General features: G+C 37.7%; 1 protein-coding gene across 1 annotated transcript in view; it reads left to right on the top strand.

The window, feature by feature from the left end:
- Window positions 1-22063, top strand: part of LOC139721434 (G patch domain-containing protein 1-like) — a 136500-nt gene extending 114437 nt beyond the window's left edge. The window contains 2 exon segments of the mRNA XM_071632749.1: window positions 2757-3271; window positions 21480-22063. Coding sequence (XP_071488850.1) covers window positions 2757-3271; window positions 21480-21611 — 647 coding nt within the window. The 3' untranslated portion in view covers window positions 21612-22063.
- Window positions 22064-23120: the final 1057 nt, after the last annotated feature.

Below are 23120 nucleotides of genomic sequence, written 5' to 3'. Positions count from 1 at the left end.
CACATGAGGCGGTCATGTTCGGCGGTTTCTTGAAGACGGCACGGCAGGCTCTCGGTGCACATATTGGCACAGGGGTTCAGGTTCAGGTTTCGATGGAATTTCTCCACTGTTTGATCTTGCTGTGTACTCAGATTCAAGTGAACTTGGCCCTGCCTTTTGTCATCCTGTTTTCCCATAGTAAGAATGACAATGGAACATCCCTAGAAGACTGGAATTTGATCTCAGTTGTCTTTTTTTTTTCTTTTTTTGACAGTCATGCAGAACAGATTGTATTGTGCAGAGTGGGAAGAACTTGCGAGCTGTCTTTATCATTGTCGTCGTCTTCTTCTTTAAAGTGGAAGTCGTGCTGTGACAAAGACCGAACTGTAAATGTACACATGAAAACAAGCTGGTATTATGACAAAGGATGAATGTCATCATAGTTGTTATGTTTTGTCTGTGAGACATATTCTATGAAAGGAAAATGTAGTCATACCTCCTGATGTATCTTGACAGGTTCCTTTATAGTCACCGTCAAGTGAAACTCTGCCAAGTACACATTTTATGGAGAAAAGAGTGAAAACTAGGAATGGAATCACGGAAAGAGAACAGAAAGATTTTCACAAGGATTCTTCAAAAAGCTAGGTTTAAAATGACAGTGATGTTTTATATGTTTTCATGTAACAGTGATATAAGTTCCAATCATATACAGCAACTTCATATGGTAGGATCTCCTCACAAATTTTTGCTAGTGTGTACACATATCTTCATTAAAACAATATTTTTAGAAACTGATTAGCCAAGAAATATTCTTCTTTTACATTGAATTTTTTCAACATGATGATCTCGGTTATCAATCTACCAAAATTATTTGTAGAAGATACAGGATGTATGTTTATATACTAACATTTTTGGGATGTGTACATATATTTGGATGTGTATGTACAACTAGAATACATATATGAAATACAGTCAAACCTTTCTATAGTGGCCACCCAAGGGAGACGAAAAAAGTGGCCACTGTAGGCAGATGGCTGCTATAGATAGGGTCATTATTACATGGCTTTTCTCTTGGGGAATTGTATTAAGTGGTCGCATTTGGCAAGTGGCCGCTATAGATGGTGGTGGCTGTAGACAGGTTTGACTGTAAATAGAACATTAAAAAAAAAATTCCCTGTCAAAAATACTCATTCCATTCTCAAGAAACTCACTGCATTCTGTGTTTAACTGTATTTTGCTTGTTGAAGTCAGCATGAAAATTGAGTGGAGATGGTCTTCATTTGCAATCTATATTCCAGAAGTTCTCGGTGGCCACTAATTAGTGTCATTTTATCGGGAAATATCACAACATTGAACATTGTGATATTTAAAGGGGCTGTAAAGTACTGGTTGAGGTGGGGACTCGTTTTTTTACATTCCTCTAATGGGGGTTATTAATAAAAAACCTCTCATGAAATATGAAAGAGCATGTAATTTTACGAAGGATTCAACGTTTATTTGATGAAAATTGGTTTTCAAATGGCTGAGATATCCAAAAAAGTGACAATAATAAAAAGCGACTGGCCACGCCTTTTATTAGGATCTATTTGTTTCACCTTATTTTTGCATATCTCAGCCATTTCCAAACCGATTTTCATCAAATAAACTTTTGATACCCCTTAGAATTGCATGCTCTTTGACATCTCATAGAGTGGTTTCTGAATATCTCACAAAACGTTAAAAGCCAAATCCTCACCTCAACCAGAACTGTACGCACCCTTTAAAGTGATTTATACATCGAGCAACCAAATATAAGGAAGTTACAGCACTGGAGAAACGTACCTAAATCTAAATATATATATATATATATATATATATATTTTTTTTTTTTTTTTTTTTTTTTTGCCCAACAGTCTGCTGCACACAGTTATGATAAAACAATCAACTTACCTGCCCAGGTATAATAGCTGCACATTTTGTTTGCGGATGTGGAATATAGGCGTGACATTCACAATAACAAATGTATTTTGTCTGAGATAATTCTGGGGATGGTTCAGGGGGCTGTGGCTACAAGTTGCCTTGCAGCTGTCAGCACAAGGTTGTGAGTGACTGTAGGTAATGTGTGATGTTGTTCTCCCCCACCACTTGCGAGAATAGATTGAAGTGAAATAACTCCTCAGATATTGTCATGTTCTGAAAGCGTAGACATAGTACAAATTCATATTGAATATATTCTTGAATCATGAAGAATATTGCTGGTATAAATGAAAAACAAAATATATTTATATAATGCTTATATTCTAAATAAAATAGACACAGTGGTGATTTCAAAAGAATGTTGTGAATACATACTTGTAGCAGAGATTTTCAGAAATCCTAATACTTGGAAGCTAGTTTAGCTGTTTCTAATCTTTGAAGTGTCAAGCCTACATTGCCAGTTCTTTTAATTTTTTGAAAATGATGTTTTACTTTATTTTATTTTGTTTTGTTTTGCCATCAAATCAGAGAGCATTTCGACATCTAGGCTTTGAAAACAGTGTGATTACTAAATCTTTAGTAAATAACATCACAATGGCTTAGAAAATATATTTCAGAGTATTGTAAATCCAATCTTTTATTTGTTCTCAAAGAATATTCAAAATGTTGTATTTGTTGTTTTTGCATAGATTCATTCATAATTCCAACTATGATATCACTCACAGCTCATACATTTCTGATGTTTCTAGTGAATTGAGTAACACAGTTTAACCTTATTTCATTTGAGTGTTTTTCTTTTGATTTGTTCATACTTGACACAGATGTTAACATTCCAAAGTCATCCCGTATTGGAGACCAGGGCTCCAGGGATACCCCTACAGCATCTTCAACTGTTGATGGGACACAACAGGGCATCATCTCCTCTCTGTCTCCCTCTGGTGCGGCTCCCAGTGCGGACAACAACTCAGCAGATGTCAGTACCAGCGCTGGGAGCAGCGACAGAGAGAACCATGCCAGTGACAGGCAGGAGGAAGACATCTATGGTCCAAGGCTCCCACCAACACTGGACCAGGACCAAAGAGGGCCAGTTTCAAGCACCGCCACGCCCTCTGCGAGACTCGCAACATCCGACCGAGGCCGTCCAGAGGAGGTGGAATCGGATGGCAGGCGAGAGAGGGAAGGACGAAGGAAAGACAGAAGAGAGGGGAAAAAGAAGAGGAAGAAAAAGGAAAAGAAGGCTGAGCGTCATAGGAGCAGAGAACAGGAAAGAGGAAGGCACAAAAAGGAGAGCGGTAGTAAGAGAGATTCAACCTCTGGCAAGAAGAAACATCATAAGGTAAGGATACTTTCAAATTTTCACCCAATGCCTACAAGATTCTGAAAATTCCATAGATAATGTGCAGGATCTACCAGGTTTTTGTAGGTGATGGGATACCAAAATGAATTCTCTTTAGACAACTGAAAGATTACTTCAATAATAGTACTTCATATGAATGCAACCTACTTTACCATACTGGCTTAATTAATACTGGGTTTTCATACAGACAGAATTCAAGGAGTATGTCCTATAGCAGATTATAGATTTCAGTGACAAGAAAGGGGGAAAAATCCATATATAATTTGTGTGATGATTTATAGTAAAATGTACATGCAGTCACACATACATGGATATTGTAATAATTGTTACATAATAGTCAATGTAGAATCTCTGTTTTAAAAAATACTTAAAGGACCCTGTGAAAGGAAATGTTACAACTTCATACATTACTGTGAAACATATGATCCCTCACATGTATACACACACTCTCTCTCTTTCTTTCAGACACACACACACTCACAATTTAATGTCACAGAAATGCTTGAAAACATCAAGCTAATTTACACACGACACAGATATTAACAAACACACACAGACATGAGTCAGAGCAATGCTTGAGAATGGCAAGGTAGTTTTACACCCAGACATGCACACACAAGCAGACACATATCACAGAATTTCTTCAGAATAGCAAGATAGTTAAAAATACAATAGTTAATTGGAATGGCAAGAAAGGATAGCAAAAGGAATATCTTAGTAGGGAAGGTGCTGTTTCAGGCTGTTTCAGGCTGCTTCATTTGTGTTATTTAATTCATCTGAGGCCAGGGCTCAAGTGAGTTGCTGCATTTGCTCTTTGAAGGTTATTCTTCAGGCATTCTACATCATCTATTCATTCCTCTTACATTTCAAGTTATCTATAGGCTATTAACATTTACAAGCTTTTTCCTACAAAAAACCAAAGGTAGATTTTAACCTGTTCCTCCCATTATTCTCCAAGAGCCTTCAATGCCCCCAAACGAGATTCTTTTTGCAGGTCATCACAGAACGAACAGGTTGGTAAACCACCTGTGCAAAAGCAGCCAAGCAGTACATGTATTTTCTTTCTACGTTCAACTAAATATGTCATTGAGCAAGGAAAATATTGATCGGGCGCGAGGTATGAATAGAGCATGCTCTGATGGACTTACAAACTCTTGTCTTTTACACAAAAGAGGCACCTGAATGGGGTCAACTGAAATCAAGATCTACTGAGCTCAGCCTTGATTCCTATGTACATCTTCATATGAATTTTATAACGAAACAAGCGCAAACTTCATTGGAAGCAGGGTAAATTAGGCCATGATAATGATGTGCATGGTTTTCATACAGAAAGAGAACAGATATTGATAGAAAAATCTCTAATTTTTCTATCAAAGCCATTTTTCTGGGCAGCATAATACAAATTTACATGAAATGACGCCACAAATGCAGACAGTCTTTTCCACCTTTTTGGGAACCTGGTATATCAGGTTCCCATATATATCAATTGATGCCACGGGAACCCGGCACACCAGGTGCCACATAGGTTACACAAGTTTGCCAGGAAACGTTCTGAGAAAAACACGACACAGAGTTGTTTGAATAGTAAAAATGCCCCCCCCCCCCCCCCCCCCCCCGATTTTGACTCAAATATGGGCCATGAGGCCCAAATTTATGGACATTTTTAAACTGTATTGAATTTCAAAAGCATCTTCTTCACATCTAGAAGTTTGGATTGCATTTGAATAATCTTATGTATATAGAATATTGCAAGGTAGTTGCTCCTGACAGTGACAGGGCACCTATGGAGTAACAAGTCAGTGTGTGGTCCACTGGTCAAAATGTACATTGGCATCATTCTTCTTTCTTACAAATGTATTTGATCACGCTTACAACATACCACCAAATTTGTTCAGAGCAGTTGTGAACAATATGTATTGTGAACAGAGAAAAAAAAATACAAATGAAAATGCAGAATGTCTTCTAGTCCCCTTGGGCCAAAGTAGTACAAATTTTAAAGTGTTATCTTTACAGATCCAGAAGTAGCCGGGCTAGTCGTACTGTACTGTATAAGCCGTTATTTTTGTGAGGGTTTAATTTTCATGAATTTCGCAAATCACTGTTGGACCGCGAATTAAAGGGACTGTACAGAAGTGGTTGAGGTGGGGATTCATGTTTTGAACATTCCTAAGTGAGATAATGAGAAACCTCTTAAATGAAATATGAAAGAGCATGTAATTTTAAGAAGGATTAAACAATATTTGATGAAAATTGGTTTTCAAAATGGTTGAGATATCCCAAAAAGTGATAATAATAAAAGTTGACAGGCCACGCCTTTTATTAGGATCTCTTTGTTTCACCTTGCTTTTGGATATCTCAGCCATTTCAAAACCGATTTTCATCAAATAAACTTTTGATACCCCTTAGAATTGCATGCTCTTTGACATTGTATAGAGTGGTTTCTGAATATCTCGCAAAACATTAAAAGCTAAATCCTCACCTCAACCAGAACTGCACACACCCTTTAAAAGCACATGAAAATGTCGCCATGCTCTAGGGCAATAGTGCGCTTATGTGATAGCCTTGGTGTCACTTCGCAAAAATAACATCTCCTTAAAATGTCTGTGATCTTCTTTTTCACAAAAATATCTGTACGCAAAAATGATAGTTTTATTTACAGATTTCTTCCCAAGGATATACTAAGATGTTTTTGGCAATGGCAGTGATGGCCCTTTTGGCACCATGCACATTTTTGGGAGAATATGTTTAAAAGATGCACAAGAGATAACCAAGTGGTCATTGTAGAGCAAAATCAATATCATTGGCAGATGTATTTGATAATTTTACTTTACTTTTTTGAATAAAAGACACCACATAAAAAGCTTCAGTTCCTCACGCTGGACAGGCACCACACATTGTCATAAAATTGTGTTTTAATGCTCAGATGGACAAATAGCTGCTCAGTGAAACTGCGCAAGTAAGAACGTGGGTAGACTACTGGGTCATTGCATACTACGGAAGCAATACCTCTCTGTTTGTGTGCATGTGCATTTGTGTGTACTCGCTTGTGTTTGTCTCAGTGGAATGTTTGCTGTACCTTATAGCGATAACTCTCTTGTGGTAGTGTTTGTCGATAATGTGATGCCATTCCCCTTGGGTAATGAAAAATTGTCTGCCCATTCTTTCTTGTGAAGGTTGACCTACAGGCCGCTACCATGGTAATGGAGCAAAAAAACCCCCTAAGAAACACACACTCGCACACACACACACACAAAAACACCTCATGGTCATGTAATTAGATACCCCATTAATAAGAGCAGTCGGAGTCATTGTTCATGCTTCAGTGCAGACTGCCATTATTACCATTTTCGATTTCTGCGGCACACCGTTCTCAAAGCCATGCGAGTGATGAATGAAGTGCCACATCCTTGGCTCTCCTACTCATACCATGTTTGCATTGTGTTTTCGATTTTCCTTGTGTTTCATCTTGTCTCTTTCCCTCTTTTTTTTTATTTCTAAAGGATGCTCTTCATTTGAAGTGACAGATGAATTGTTTTATAGTAATCGTAGGTATCAGGATAACATTTCATGGAAGAGAATTGTCAGGAAGCATGAAAAATGGACATAAAGTTGGACAGCTGTAGTATCACACATTTGTTGAGAAGCAAGTCAATAAACCTACATGTACATATGGGTCATGGCCATGTGTGGATGATTTTAATAACCCATTGTTGCTGTTTCTCTCTCGCTCTGTTTCTCTCTCTCTCTCTCTTCTTTCGATCTTTAAAATAACAACAACAACATTGTTGCTCAGGACCGGTTCATTCCCAATAGCTTTTAAAAGCTGCATTTACAGTCCTTCGAGTATTGGGTCATTAGGTTGTGTCCACTGGCAATTTGTTTTGGTCTCTGCTTTTCGATGCAAGGTTGGTGAATGTTCTGGGTCTCAGTACCACAAATTTATGTAGTGGTCTGCTGGTCAGTTGGTCAAAATATTTGAGGTATATGCATTTGATTATCTGTGCACTCATCTTTTAAAGAACAACATCACACAAACAAGATGATATAAGCTACATCTCAGTGTGAAAAGAGTCTAAATAGCATTCTACTTGATGACAATTTTAAGCATTCATCCCTTAGATTTACGTATAATTGGACCTCATGAGATATATACCCCCATTTTTTTTAGGTGAATGAATATTGGGTTTATTTGTTTGTTTGTTTGATTTTGGTCATAGATATGGTAACCTTATTATACTATAAAAAAATATGTATTTATATGTATATGTATATATATATATATATATATATATATATATATATACACACACACATTTCATCTTATTTGTATTTGCAGGCAAGATGACAGACTATATCCTGACAATCATGGTTTTCAATACTTTTCTTCACTGAGCAACAAACTACTGCATGTGATGTATTAGCCTATTATTTGAAATACACCTGAATCAATAATAGGTCAAGTGGTACAGCCAGGTAAATAGCACAAATAAAAATTTAAGGCTATTCTCAATCCTATCCCCGCCGCATGTGTGATCCTCTTCACAAAACCCACAAAAAGTTGCTAAGGGTGATTTTTTAGTAACCTTGTAAATATGCATGTTACATGTAGGTCAAATCGGCTGATTCTTTTGTTAGGGTGATTCGTGATAAAGAGGCTGTTTCTATGCCATTTTTTTTAAAATTCTTAATCACTCAGACTACATCCAGAGAGCAGAGACTCCCCAAATGGAAATCTTCCGTAGTTATTCAGGCATGAAGTCATCAGTAATAGTATCATCCAAATTCATCAGTAAAAGTTAGCTTAACATTGGACAGATAATACAAAAACGTGCATACTTTTTGAAAAGGGTCATTTAAGTCATGACTATTCTAAGATGCAACTTAAGACACAACAGTGATGCAACTGCCCGACAAAACAGGCATCAATATGAAAATGCAATTTTTGAACTCAATTTTTCGTCAATACGGGAACTGCAGCTCTTTTGTACATGGTCATAATATTTTTTTTTTGAAAAAAAAAGCAAACATTTTCTATTCTTCTCCTAGCAAACATGTAACTGTATTGTTTGATTTTACCAGTGAAAAGCAATTGCGCAATGCTACTTGTATATAGGATTCACTTCCTCTTCAGATTCATACCAAAAACATACTGTACGAGCTGAAATTTCTGTGGTGGTTTTATTTTCACGAATTTTGTGAATTGCCTTTGAATTGCAAAAATAACAACACGCAAAACTAACAACGCGTGAATTACTAAGTTCAGTTTAGACCCTCGCAACTGCGAAATTAACAACACTCGAAAATGTCCTCCAAGTAGCAATTCGCGAAAATATCTGTACACGAAAATTTCAGCTCGTACAGTAGTCTAGGATGGAAAGTAGTGGAGGGTTAAGTAGTGCCTCCATCATGACTAATCTGTAACCACACCCTACAATGCATGGATTAGTCAGTTCCTTTTTATGGTCAAGTCACAACAAACTCTTTAATAAGTTCCCTTTCTAACCCCCTAGGCCAATGACATCGTGTAATATTAGGATGTGTGAGTCTTAACCAGTCATGCTCAAAGCACACCCAAAATATCAGACACTTTTGAAACTCTCTCATGTGTATTAATCATGACCCAACTATGGGCTGAAAAGCAAACATATGAAAAATCAATAACCCCTTGCTGACTTCCTCCTTCCTGGCCCAAAGCACTCTATTAACCCGTGGTCCCAATTTAATGCGTACCCCAGCCACACCCAAGGACCCACTGCAAAGTTATCCCAACAGACTGCATACTCGCAAACTTGTGCGGACCATCATTCGCAGATCTTCTTTATTTGATGTCATGCTCACCAAACATAGTCCCCCCCGAAACTCTTCAATAATTCAGGCTCCTTCCCAGCCTCACCTTCTGACCTGTCGGTTACTCATATAAAGGAGAATGAACTTTTTTTCCCTTCTGCTTTCGGTTGCTCTATGTCAATATGGGTTGTGTTTGTGTGGGAGGAAAGGCGTACTAGGTTTTTACATAGTTGTTCCCTGTTTTTCTTTCATTAGCAGGTTACTATAATGTCTTCTGTTTGAATCTACTCGCATCTCAAATATTTATGCCAAAAGACTTGTTAAATAAAAATGCTTGTGGCAGAAAGTAGAAATATGCTATTTTCTGTTTCCATCTGCACGTACATTTTGTCCCTCAGTCTCTTTTTCTGTTCTCATTTAGCAACACAAACCTCCGACATTTAGGTATCATACCTAGTTCTACTAGCCATTGACATCTAACACAAAACATATGTTATATGAACCCAAGGCCAAGATCATAATGTAAGTTAAACACCATATACTGTATGCCAGTTTATTGTTATGACACAGAAACTTCAAAGAATTGTGCATTGCAGCCATTAGGTGGATGGATGCATTTGATAAATTTTCATTTCAGTTTTAAATGTTTTATTTATCTGACTTACATTTATGTTCAGTTACCTCATATATGTAAGATACTTATGATAGATAGCAAATAATATAACATTGAAGAGATACAGCACTTTACCACAGGAGTATGGTTTCTTGGATTTAGCGGTATGGATAGTTTGATAAGGTTTAGACTTCCTGTTTCATTATAAACAGGACAAGGAAGTTTTGCACTGGAATGGGGTGAATATATTTCCCAATAGTGGCAACATTTCAGTCGTCTTATACACCAGTTTGATCTTGCTGACCAATGACAGACGCAAAAATTGGAAGTCTTTTTGGTACACCAGCATGTCTTTGGCCATGGTTCTCAACCAGCCAGGTTTATCCCTGTGAGTTATTTAAGCCTTGTTGTAGGTTTGACCAGAGTTCCTGCTTCAATCTCTGTTCATCTTTACCCTATTGTGTCTATTTCTATCACCATCTATTCACCACGACTGGAGTTCGAGTTGCCTTTTGAATCTGTATTTCCTGTACCTTTGCCCTAGGCAAAATAATCATGGCTATACACGATCATAGTTCGAGTCTTGGTTTTCAGAAATAAAATTGGTCTAGCTTACCATTTGCCAATTGAGGAGAGCTCTATTATATGTGTTTTTTTTTTTCAGAATGTGTTTTGTACCGAATTGAAAGGGTCATTTTGAACTGAAATCCTCATTCTTGCAGATATTTGTGCATTAATCTATTAAGTTTGTTTGTGCAAACCAACCATTAAATTTCTTTTGTTGTTAAGGTGTTTGCCTTCAGTTTGCTTTATGTCTTTTGTACAGTGAAATATACCAAATTTACGTAGGAGCTGAGTAATTGAACTCATTTTTAAGTTGCAGTAATTTCATAAGAACTGAAAAGATGACTAAAATGGTTTGTAGTAGTGCGTGTTTATTGTGGGCATGTAGCTGTGCCACACCCCTTTTGAGGAGGTTATGAAGAAAACAAGGGTCAATATCAAAATGAACAAAAAGGATCCATGAAAATAGATCTTTGTATGAATCTGAAGATTTAATTTATAATTGAATTGTACTTTGATTCAGTTGCTTTATCAAACCTATTGTGCAATTCAATTTTTATCATTTTAATTGGAGGATAAGATTTGTATGATTCTGATGTGTTCACATTCTCACAGCCCTTTTGAAGGAATTGCCTTGGGGTACAAAGGATGTCATCCATCTTGTCGAAGATTTCGGAAGAGAGGAAATTAAAGAGACAGATTTCCCTCTCAACGATCAGTTAATAGTTCATCACCGAATTGGAAAACTAATGCATCTAAATGAGCTCATAATACCACAAATTTATCAAAGCACAATTATGCTTGTATAGTTGTAAACTCCACATTGATTGTTCGGATTATAAGGATGTCTAATTTTCATCATTTTGTTACTCTCTTATTCTACGCATTAGACATGTGAGCCATACTTTCTGGTTTGTTTGTTTGTTTGTTTGTTTTTTTGTTTTTTGCTTTTTTATCATTTTGACTACTTGTCCTGTTGAAAAAAAGTACAAGTGGAAAAAAAAAAAGTACAAGTGAAGTCAATTACATTCTGATCTACATCAGTGAAAAACCATCCATCTGCTTCCCATAAATTATGTGCGTAGGATACAAGCATAATTTATGAGAAACGAACAGATAGTTTTTACCACGTAGATAAGAGGATCAGTTCTTGCTCTGCTGATAGTACATCATGAAAAGAGACATCCATCTGCTTCTCATAAATTATGCTGATATCGTGTGTGTGTATAGTTTATAGGGAAGCGAATGGATGGTTTTTACCTCATAGATAAAAGGATCAGTTCTGATTCTGCTGATGTAATGTGCTGCTGATAACAGGCGAGTCTCCTTGTTGATGTGAAAGTATGTACAATTTGTTGAATTGATCCTTTTGACTGGACCATTATTTTGAATGACTTACATAAAAGCATAAGAAATACAGTCAGCCTTACCTATTAGAAGTCGAATATATGTGAACTGAAACATATACCCTAGAAAGAATGTGTGGTGCACTATTATCAAGCTTTCTACCACCCAACTGAAAAATAACTTCAACATAGAGAAAATTTGACTTATAAAGGGTTAGAATATAAAGAGTTGAGGACTTGAAAAGACTATCGACTTAGGCGATTATTCGACTTACGGAAGGCTGACTTTCATAGCAAGGGTGACTGTAGCTATTCAACTTTGACAATGATCTCCAATTTCAAATCCTTGTACAAATTACCATAAAGTTTTAGGTAATATAAGGTGTTTCAGTAAAGGATATAACATTCTGTAAAGCAGTCTATTATAATGATTTAATTATTGTTGTTATTATGATACCATCCCCAGGTACGGTGATTTATAAGTCATTCAAAGGAGGGCCTTGCCCATAGAAATCAAACGAGTTTTTATACTGTGTGCCACAGTTGCCACAGCTTTATTCAGAAATGATTATGGTCTTGTTTCAGATCAATGGTGTAACTGATGGACAAAATGGCTAAAATTTAGAATTGCTTTTCATGCTTTGAAATGTTGCTGGACATTTCACTTAGGGTTGGTATTTAATGGGAAAAAATGTTTCAGAGCTCCCATATCAATGAAAAGGAAATTACGGGGAGGCAAACTGAAGCATGGGGCTAATTTTATGAAAAATTCATTTTTCCATTTTTTGACATAGAAGCATAAAAATATTCAACTTCTCTTTCCATCATTATCAATATTTCATGCTTCCAATATACACTCCAAATTCTAGTCAACATTTTTTGATAAGGAGATGTAATTTTTTCATATTTGAGGAGGAAAACTCAAAATATGTCATTTTTTACAAAATGACCGTTTCTTTTTTGAATTTCTTTATTAAAAATGAGAGAAAATGAATCACTAATGGTGTATGCAAAACATGCTAACACAATGATATAGGTATCACCAGATTTTGGTCATTTTAACTTGTGGTGATATTTTTCTGACTCAGGTGTTTCGGACGTGACTGTTAACAAAAGGCTATTGTTTCGGACGTGACACAATAGTTAACATACAATTTAACTCATTTTAAGGTGAATAACAAAATCAATTTCATTAGAATTCAAATCTTAATGGTGGCCAAGCCACAGTTTATGCATAATTACTCTGTTAAAATGCATTCAACATATTAATGGTATACATGCAGGACATTTGTTTCGGACGTGACACACAATGTTTACACAAATTTGTGTCTCTGATGTTTGATACAAAGCCTTTCACGAAGCCTTAACTATTGTCCTGGCAAAGCAACGCACTGTATCCCTTAAAGGGATGGTACAGTATTGGTGGAGATGAGAATTGGGCTTTTAACTTTTTGCGAGATACCAAGAAAACACTTATGAAATAGTGCAGAGCACACCATTTTAAAAGGAATTCAAAGTTTATTTGATGAAAAACGGGTTTGGAATGACTGAAACATCCAAAAACAAAGAAAAACAAAGCGATCGTAATAAAGTGTGGGTCCCACACTTATTAGAATCGCTCTGTTTTGGATATCTCAGCCATTTCAAAACCTATTTGCATCAAATAAACGTTGAATTCCTCATGGAATTACATGCTCTTTCATATTTCATAAGAGGTTTCCCATTATCTCACCAAAAAATGTTAGAAACCTGAAATTAAATCTCAACCAAAACTATACAATCCCTTTAAGCTTGCCTGCCACATTAAAGTGGTGAGGAAAAGCAAATTTATTACCAAATGTCCTATAAACTTGTTGGAAAAAGTTGTAATAGCCAATTCATGCAAAGTATTTAGTTATCCAGAAGCCTGCCATTACACAAGTGGGATACAGGCAATATTGAGATACAGAAGGATTTAGTGATTCATGTCACCTACACACATGTGAAAAAGGTCAGTTTTACAAGTCAGGACTAATGATTGAAGACCACTATAGAGCTTTATAGATCAGTAAAATCCGTAATGTTGTTTCGGACGTGACTCTTAAAAGTTTACATGACACAGAGTGAAATAAAGAGCATGTAGATTCATGTGCATTCTATGCTGCCAAAAACTCAATCAACCCAGATTGTTTAGTACAAGTTTTCAAGAGTCATGAAGAATACAGGATGTTCAGGTGGTTTTATGTCCTAGTGAGTGACCTGTGCTTTGTACATAACAACCAAGTCATGGCACCACTAGGATTTATAATCTCCTATTTATGATTTCTTACACAAATATTCAAGAATCAGTGCATACAGTGTATATGCATTTGGTAAATTGCAACAACATTCTCCTGGTGAATTCAAACATATCATTCGATTGAAGTAGAGCTCACTTGTCTGCTGAAATTGGTTACTAGCTAGATAGATTTACTACAGTAGTTATCTTTAGAACATCTGTCCAGTTAACTCCTGCACATGCAAACATGCTTAAAGGAGAAGTCCGGACGATTTTGAAAAAAATTAACCAAAATCTACATAAATAAAGGACCATAATGACTAAGTTTCATTGAAAAAGACCCTCCCAACTCGCCACAATCGATTTTTTAGCATCACTAATATTGAATCGTAACCGTTCGATTTCTGTACGCCGGCGAGAAAGATCACGTGACAGCGTGACGTTTCATCCTCACATTGCTTTTTGCTTGGAGCGTCAGCTGGCTCGGGGGGAGCCCTGCTTGAGCAATGGTGATACGGGCCAAGCGAGCGGTAGTAGCGTACCGCTCAACAGTCATCTGACCACACAGCGGATGCACGCGGCATGATCTATTGCTTCATTAAAAAATGCCGATGTGTCAAGTGTTAGGGTGTTGTCAATACTTCAACTTTACTAGTAAGTCTTCAAATTGAAGAAATATTTCGATTTTAAATTGATTTCTATCCACGATACTACCTTTACATGACCCTGAATGCTACAACACGCAGCCCGATTACGCTGTGTGTATTGGGCTGCTGGTCGTAGTTACCGGCGCGGCGCGGCGGAGGCGGTACCAAGCTGGCGCTGGCGTTCCTTCCTCGGTTCAAGTTACATGTATACTGTCGTATTTTATCACCGTCAGACACACTTTTCAACAGTCTCGGACAACAAAAGAGGCAATAATTCTGACATTGACAGACTGATTTCAGATTGTTCACACTCAGAAGTCGAAAAAACGATCGCGGATTGTGATAGCACTTGGCAGCAGCAGACGTAAATGTATGCCTGCACAGCCCGACAACAGCTAATGCATTGTAAGTGATGGGGTGGACACTAATAAGTACGGCAGTATTATAATACATACATATTTCAATTTAAACGAAAATGTTATAGCATTGCAACTATTTTACATTAATCTTTGAAGATTTTATATAGATATATAACGAAGATTATTTGAATAAAGGAATACAGCGTTTGGCAACAGCACTCCTAAATCGGTGTACGGTCTCCTGCAGTAGCGCCGACAAGGCACACCTATGCAGGCATGCAGATACCGCCCGCAGTCAGCAGTGCAATGGGAGATCGATGCGTAGCTGGGCTTCGCTCGCGGTGCTCTCAGCTGAGGAAACTGCGCCCGATACGTCACGCGCAATGCATCCTGGGACAGATAGTACGAAGGGCAGCTCGCGACGGATTCGAACATGAAGAATTACCTTATTTAAAAAAAAAAATCATAGTAAATGTATCTGATGGTCTTTCTCGTCGGGAAAAGGGTAATAGGTTCATGAAATATTGTTCTTTACACTACGAAACGGCTGATAATCGTCCGGACTTCCCCTTTAATTAACCTGTGCATTTATGCATATTCAAAGTGAGGAATGCTGTTACTTGTATTTTTTGATACCTGTGACAAAGATCGAATCATGGCCTCGAAATTTGTAGAACTGTACTGGAATCATTTGGTCCTGCACTGTACCATCAGTAACAAGTAAAAAAAAATGTTATTTTGTAATAAAATGCTAAATATCCTGACTACCATGGTATTTGTGACTGTAGGAACACAAGTTAGATAAGGTTATGCATTATATGCCATCAAGATTAAATATATTTAAAGGGTACTTTAGCAGGCAAGATCATATTTACATCCCCTTATACCACTTTTAGTTGCCAGTTTGTTTGTCTGTTCTTTGTATGTGTCTATGTACAATAATCATTAAATTCAAGTTTCGTTTTACATTTTCAGTTACTTAAATTTATCTATTTACAAGTGCATTGCTTGCTCAAATATATTGCACTACCATGTCTGTCTATGATGCAATGCCCTTTACTGTATGTGTTGGGACATCTTATGTATGTATCTAGCTCACTTGGGGATGTACAAGTACAGTTCTTACAATGTGTATACATGTCCTTTAAACATTCATTTTTTCGGCTATTCTAACGCTAAATCAGCTTCTGGTTGGGAGTGGATGGTATATGATGTGATTTCAAGTTTACATCTCTTTAATTCAATTTGGAGTTTGATTGTTCTCCATATATTATATGTCCATATGCACAACCTGTAAAACTTGACTTGTCATATTTTGGTAGAGCAGATTGAGATGCACAAAAGAATGACCCTTGTAGAATTGAGAAGGGGAGTTATAAAAGTATCTTACTGCTCATAGCCCTCTCCCAGTTATTAGTACTCACACTCTAGTTTCATACCTCTTTAATAATATCCCAGTTCAACTGCGCAGTGCACTAAGGTGGAACTTCATGGGGGGGGGGGGGGTAGTTGACTCAGGGTAACTTGTCTGGATAGTTACATTTCCAGATCAAGTGATTATTCCTATTACAAAAATGTTTATTAATGGGGTGCAGTTTATCTGAAATCAGGATTGACCCTACTCATACACTGTACAAGTAGGGAGAGAAATCTGACATTTTGATTTTCACAGTATCCTCAGTACTGCAGTTTGTGTGTTTACAGAAGTTGATGAAATGAAATATCAATGAATTATTAATGAAACTGATTCAATATTCACAGCACTTTAGCATGACACTAATTTAATAACATACATGTACTGCTGCAGCATGCTTATGAGTCGCTGTGCAGTGTATTGTACAGAAATATAACATGTGCATGTCCAATGAGAACATTATGCAATATCCATGTCCATACATGAATCAAATATTCTTGACAAAGAAAGGGGAAAAGAAAGAAAAATAAGTAATGGTAAGTTAATTTTTTTCCAAATAGTTTGCCTTGCATTGGTATTTCAATGAAACTGACTTAAAACACAAATGGATGTGAGCAAAATTGCATAGAATTCCAGTAAAAAGTAATGTTAACACTAATGTGTCACGTCCGAAACAGTGTTTACTATAATACAAACATCTGTTGCTTTTCAAACTACCAAGAATTTAAATAAACTGCAGAGAGACTATGTAAGAGATATCAAATATGAGTTACATACTGAAGATATTACACATATTTTGAAACCCTACTCCCCATTTTCCCTCTGGGGATGAGGAAATGAAAGACACTCAGTTACCCCAATCCTAGGTTAAAATTAGGCATACTTGTGTCTCTGGGCAAGTAGGTGCCATTAAATAATGTAAGTTGTAGTTCATTCTACATCTTGTATCCTGTAAATGATAATGATACAAGAAGAATGAGTGAACAAATGTATATTGCTGTGTCTGGTCCATTTGTCTAAATAGGTTGTTAACACGTCACGTCCGAAACACCCTTTGTTTACATTTATTACTCCAAAATGTACAAATGAACCTGAGCTGACATAATTCATGCATACATTTAACCAGTGTGTTGTTATGAAAGTCAGACAAGCAACTATTTACCTGGTAAGTCTGTTAGTGGAGAACCTGACTTGAAAGTTATCATGTGTATGTTTCGGATGTGACATGGTGTTTCGGATGTGACATGTGTTAACATAAAAACGTAAAATTCCCAGAAAATTTTTATTAAAAAACGAATACTTTTCTAATATTCACAGACTCTTATGAGAGTAGCAGTGGTGATTTAGAAATGGTGAAAACTTTTTACATGTAAATCTACACATCATTGGCCATGCCTTAAATAATGATTTGATGCTCTCTTTTTGAATTTACTTATTCCAAGCACTAATTCTACTAGACCCTAATTTGTTAACGGAAAATGTCACGTCCGAAACACCCCTTTAAAGGTAGTATCACATACACATATGAGATGTTGTAGTGTTCCAATGGTGATAGGTATTTAGTATGACTCCTCTTCTTCTACAACAGCAATAATAAGATTTTGATTTTGGAAAGCTTCATAACATAATATTGATTACCCTAAAACCTTGTAAAATTTGTCCCTGAAGAATGGCACTTTTGGGCCACGTATGCCTCCCTGGCAAGGAGATGAATTGACCACATAAGTTTGTTATGCTACGGGAGGTAGCACTTTTAGTGCCCTTTCAAACCACCAAAGGAAAAGGGAACACAACTTTGTACTTATTTTTTAGAGTTCATAAAGTAGTCACTTTCAAAGTTACACCATTGATCTGAAACAAGACCTTATATCCTGACAAAACTAAAAGTGGAACTGAAATATTGGAAATGTTTTCCCTTTGTCCTGTAGTCAAAATGGTATAGATATCATAAAGCGTGGCATTATGCTGACTCTGGCCAGTACATACAGGCCTGCATATGCCTAATCAATGACTTACTGATAGGTATTATAAAATCTGTATGAGTCTGTTACATTGAGTTAAAAACATTTGATCTTGATGTAGACATGCAATTATTGCTGTATTCCTATCAGCATTGTCAGCTAGAAGGTGCAAAAAAACAGCAACAATTTTCTCCTCTGTGCCATTGTGTTGCCTTGCTCAGGTACAAAACATTGGGAACTCTTTTAAGTTCGATTTCTTTGTGACATTTTGAATAGAGGCAGAGGTCATGTTCACCTTCTTGAGTGTGCTAAACTTGATTAACTCTTTGTGCGCTGTGAGTGTTGACAGAAACCCAATAGAGTTGTACATGGTCCAAATCCCTGGCACAGATAGGGTTAGCTGTGTTAGTGCCAATTGGCAAAGAAAACTCCTTAGTGGTGTACACAATGTCAAAAGTCCATGGCACAGAAAGGGTTAAAGTCTTTGTGCGCTTAAAGTGCTGGTTGGCACAGGAAACCCCATAAGGTTTTACAGTGTCCAAGTGTCCGGCACAAGACAGGTTAAGAGATACTGTACACGCTGAAATTTCCCTTTACAAATATTTTCACAAGTTGTTTTTGTTGGACAGTTTCATGTGTTCTTAATTTTTTGTGGCAGTGAGGGTTTAGTAATTATTACTCCATTTTTTACTGAATAAATAACAATGAATTGTTACCGACAGTAGTTAAATACCTGTACCAAGGAAGGAGGGGATTATGTTTTCATTGGCAATGGTTTGTTTGTTTGCTGTTTGCAAAATAACTACAACAGTTATGAATGGATTTGAATAAAACTTGCAGGAAAAGTTGATAATGACACAAGGAACAGATAATTAAATTTGGTAGTGATTTGGGAATGTTTATGGACTTTTTAAGGATTTTTTAATCTTTTGGCAGAAAGATTTGATTAACTTGAATAGTTGTTCAAGCTGCGCATATTTGAGGTTTGCATACAAAAAATATGTGCTTTAAAGGGTGTGCTCTGCTAATTCCAGCACAGTGAAAAGGATTTTGATTGATATCAAACAGAATATCCTGATTGTAGAATCCCTTCTCAAGCCAGGGTTACACCAGAACTGAATTCTCCCAAATAGACTTGGACCAATTCTGCCTGAATATGGCCTGAATCGGATGGATTCTATGGATTTAGAACCTATTCGTCTCTGATTGGGGGAGCTCCCTGAATCAGATACGAATATGTTCCAAATAAGTCCCAAATCAGAGAAGAATCGCCAAGAATTGACCCGAATCAAATTTTGGGCATCCAGAAAAGAGCCGAACGCCAACCCGAATAGTGGCCAGAATCAAGCCAGGTGTGGCCAGAATCAAGCGGAATGTTGCCCGAATACCCCAATTACAACCAAATAGAGCTGAATGACGACCCAACTGTCGACCCGAATCGGGACAAATATGGCCAAATGCGCCGAATACGAGGCCTCCCTGCACGCGTATAGCCAATCTGGCTATATTCACGAGGCTATTCAGGTCATTCTGGCCGCTCATTCGATCTATTCGGCTGCTATTCGGCCGTATTCTGGCCTGTTCAGCTCACTTGCCTGTATTCTGCTCTGTATTTGGGTAATGATTCGGATGGATTCTGGGAGGTATCTGGGCATTCTGGGCAGATTCGGCTCTATTCGTGATATTCGGATCTATTTGGCTAGATGATTCGGGCTGTTACTCCCCTAATGATATGAATAGGCCCGAATCTGCCCAGAATGCCCCGAATCCATCCTGAATGTGGCCAGAATGAAATTTGTCGGGGCCACATTTGAGAGTATTTTGGAGGGTATACGACTGGTTTTGAACATTTCAAAACAAACCTAATCCCTCCACGAATGTTTCAGAATCCCTCCCGAATTTTCGCCCATTCAGGGAAGGAGAACAGAATGCTCCTGAATCCACCCGAAAAATGTGTGTTTGGGTGGATTCACAGCTGATTCGCTTCCAGTGTAACCAAGGCTTTATGGTCCTTCACAGGGTTATCATCGCTATTGTCACCATTCTCATGATCACCAATATTACATTATATACATATCACATATATTGAATTGAAGCGGAAAAGTAAGGCAATAATGGCATGTCATTTTCAGAAAATCAACTTCCCCCGACTTTAGGATCCTTTTGTTGTAGCGGGTCACATATCATTTTGAACAACATTGTAAAAAAGTGAAGTGTTTACGAATTATACTTTGTGCATTTAAATGTCTTTATGTGGTGAAAGACAATTTGACATTTTCAGGAGAGGTATTTTGAACTCCCAAGTGTAATATTTTTATCAAAAAAGTGGGGAGAAAAACAAACCAGTGAACAAAAAATCAGACTGTATTGAGTTCGAACAATCAATGAAGAAATGTGTAGGTTTCCTTTGTAATGAATGAAAACATTCTTGCAGACTATCCAGTCTGCTTCACCTATTTATAAAGCAATTCATCATTGATGACACTCCTATTTAACCTTGATTGTGGTTAGGAGGCGCAGCACTCGGGGGGAAAAAAATGTTTTTTCTTATCTTAGAAGAAAAGAGACAGATCGCGAACAACAGATTCATTGTGTAGGAGTAAGTGACAGGGTATGATAGCACATGGATGAATGTAAGCCCTTATGTACCTACAGCTTGGCACAATGTCAACCACAGCTTTCTGAAGAAGGTAGTCAATTTCATGCAGGTTTGCACACAGGTGTAGACAAACTTATTGCATATTAGTGGGGATATTTTTAAAGAATAGAAAGATAAAAGAAATTTAGGAGCTACATAAAGAAACAGTTTTGCAAATAGTGCCCTACACTCACGCCACATACACTCTGTCACACACACACACACACACACACACACACACACATGTACATACATACACATTCAAGGACAACCACTGGTGGGTGGTCCAGTAACCTCACAATTCAATTCTAGACCTGGCACACTGCAACCCCTTACCAGTCAGAATTATAAATTGTCAGTATACAATACAAATAAATACATCTTAATTTGCCACCAGATACATCAGTAGGTTTCTGCAAATTGATGTAATATAGAAGTATTGTTAAATTCTCTAATCACAGATGGACAGAGTAAGGTCAAGGTTTGAAATCTACCAGAATGAGCTAAAACAGACTTTGGGACATTTTGCATTGTTGTTGTATCTCTTGATCATAGTTTACACAAGACAAGTTATGTAAATTATATTCATTTTATTCTACAGGGTAAAAAGACAAAACACAGGCATCACAAGAGACACAAACCATCCCATCATAGACCCACCGACCTGGGGAAACGGGAGGCAGCTTCTTCCAGTGACTATGACGCTAGCCAGAGTAGTGACAGTGGAAGGTGACACTGGCATGGGTTAGATACAGGAAAGGAGATTCTTTACCAAGACATGGATCCAAGGTACTCTTACGACTGCAATGCTAGCCACAGGGGTGAGACAGTTAGATTACAATAATGTGAACGTTCTTCATTGGGGGATGCAAGATAGCAGATTCTCTGTTGAGACCTGGATCCAGCATACTCTACTTACTATGACGCTAGCCAGATTAGTGACAGCGGAAGGGAATACTGGCATGGAGAATTTCACAGATTTGAATACTGGCATGCTAATGACTGGTAGAGGCAAGAAAGAAGATTTTCTGTCACGATATGAAACCATGGTACTCTTTTGATGACAATGCTAGCCACAGGATTGACTGTCTGAGTTGATATTTGAATGTTCATCATGGGTGGATGCAAGAAAACAGATACACAAAGCTTTGTTGACCTGACTATGACACTGTGTGGCACCCACGGTTTGACCCTGAAATTATTCAAGACTATCCCTGATCATCATATGGTGAAGTTCATCTGCAATAGTCTTGCCAACAGGAGGTTTGTCTTGAAGACTAGCGATGGACAATCCAGCAGACTATGCCAACTACGAAATGAAGTTCCTCAATGCTCTGTACTCTCTCCCTTGCTCTTCAACAGTATACATAAGTGACATCCCCTTTTTTAAAACAACCTCACGACAGTTTGGTTATGCAGTTGACCTCGCCCTTCTTAACTCAGACAAAGCTTGATAAAACATAGAGAGCACCCTTACTGCTGATATGTTGTGAATCACAAAGTATTTCAGGATCTGGAGACTTAATTAGTATGTCCAGGATTAGTATGTCCAAGACAACAGTAATAGCCTTCCACCTGAACATTAAGGAGGCTAATCGCCAGCTCACTATCACCCTTGATGGCACACCTCTCCCTTACAATGCCACAGCAACCTACCTTGTAGTGAAGTTAAAGAGACCGTTGACCAACAAGGATGAACTCAAAGCCCTAAGAACAAAAGTGTCTTCAAGGGACAACCTGCTCTAGGGAGTCAGACTTCAACATCTGTCAGGCATCTGAGCAAGCTGGCCAGACACTCCACTACCTGTCCAATTCACTATCATGTCCAATAGATCTGCTCCCAAGGAGGGAGTGGGTGTCATTGAATCGGATTTGAAATGGAGTTGGACATTTCAGTGCAGCCATGCACCAGTGGGGGCTGTGCACTTCAGCAGCCTGCCAGTGTGGTGCACCAGAAAAGACTGCTCAACACATCTTGAATGAGTGCCGAGATCTTCAACCACCTGACAACATGGACCTCTCACACCCTACCCCCGAGACTGGAAGTTGGCTAGAACCCCTGAGGGATGTTACTTAGCTGCCGCTGCCTCATACGCAAGAAGAAGAATAAGCAGATACTTTGTCGAGGCCAAGATCCAGCATACTCAAGATTAATACTGTGATGCTAGCCAGAGTAGTGACAATGGGAGATAACAATGGCATGCTCATTCATGACTGGTTAGATGCAAGGAAGAGAATTCTC

Source organism: Diadema antillarum, unplaced genomic scaffold (genome assembly GCF_040938485.1).
Source record: "Diadema antillarum isolate AM-2024a unplaced genomic scaffold, OU_Dant_1.0 scf00000143, whole genome shotgun sequence".
Classification (NCBI taxonomy): domain Eukaryota; kingdom Metazoa; phylum Echinodermata; class Echinoidea; order Diadematoida; family Diadematidae; genus Diadema; species Diadema antillarum.
This window is presented reverse-complemented; position numbering and strand designations above follow the sequence as displayed.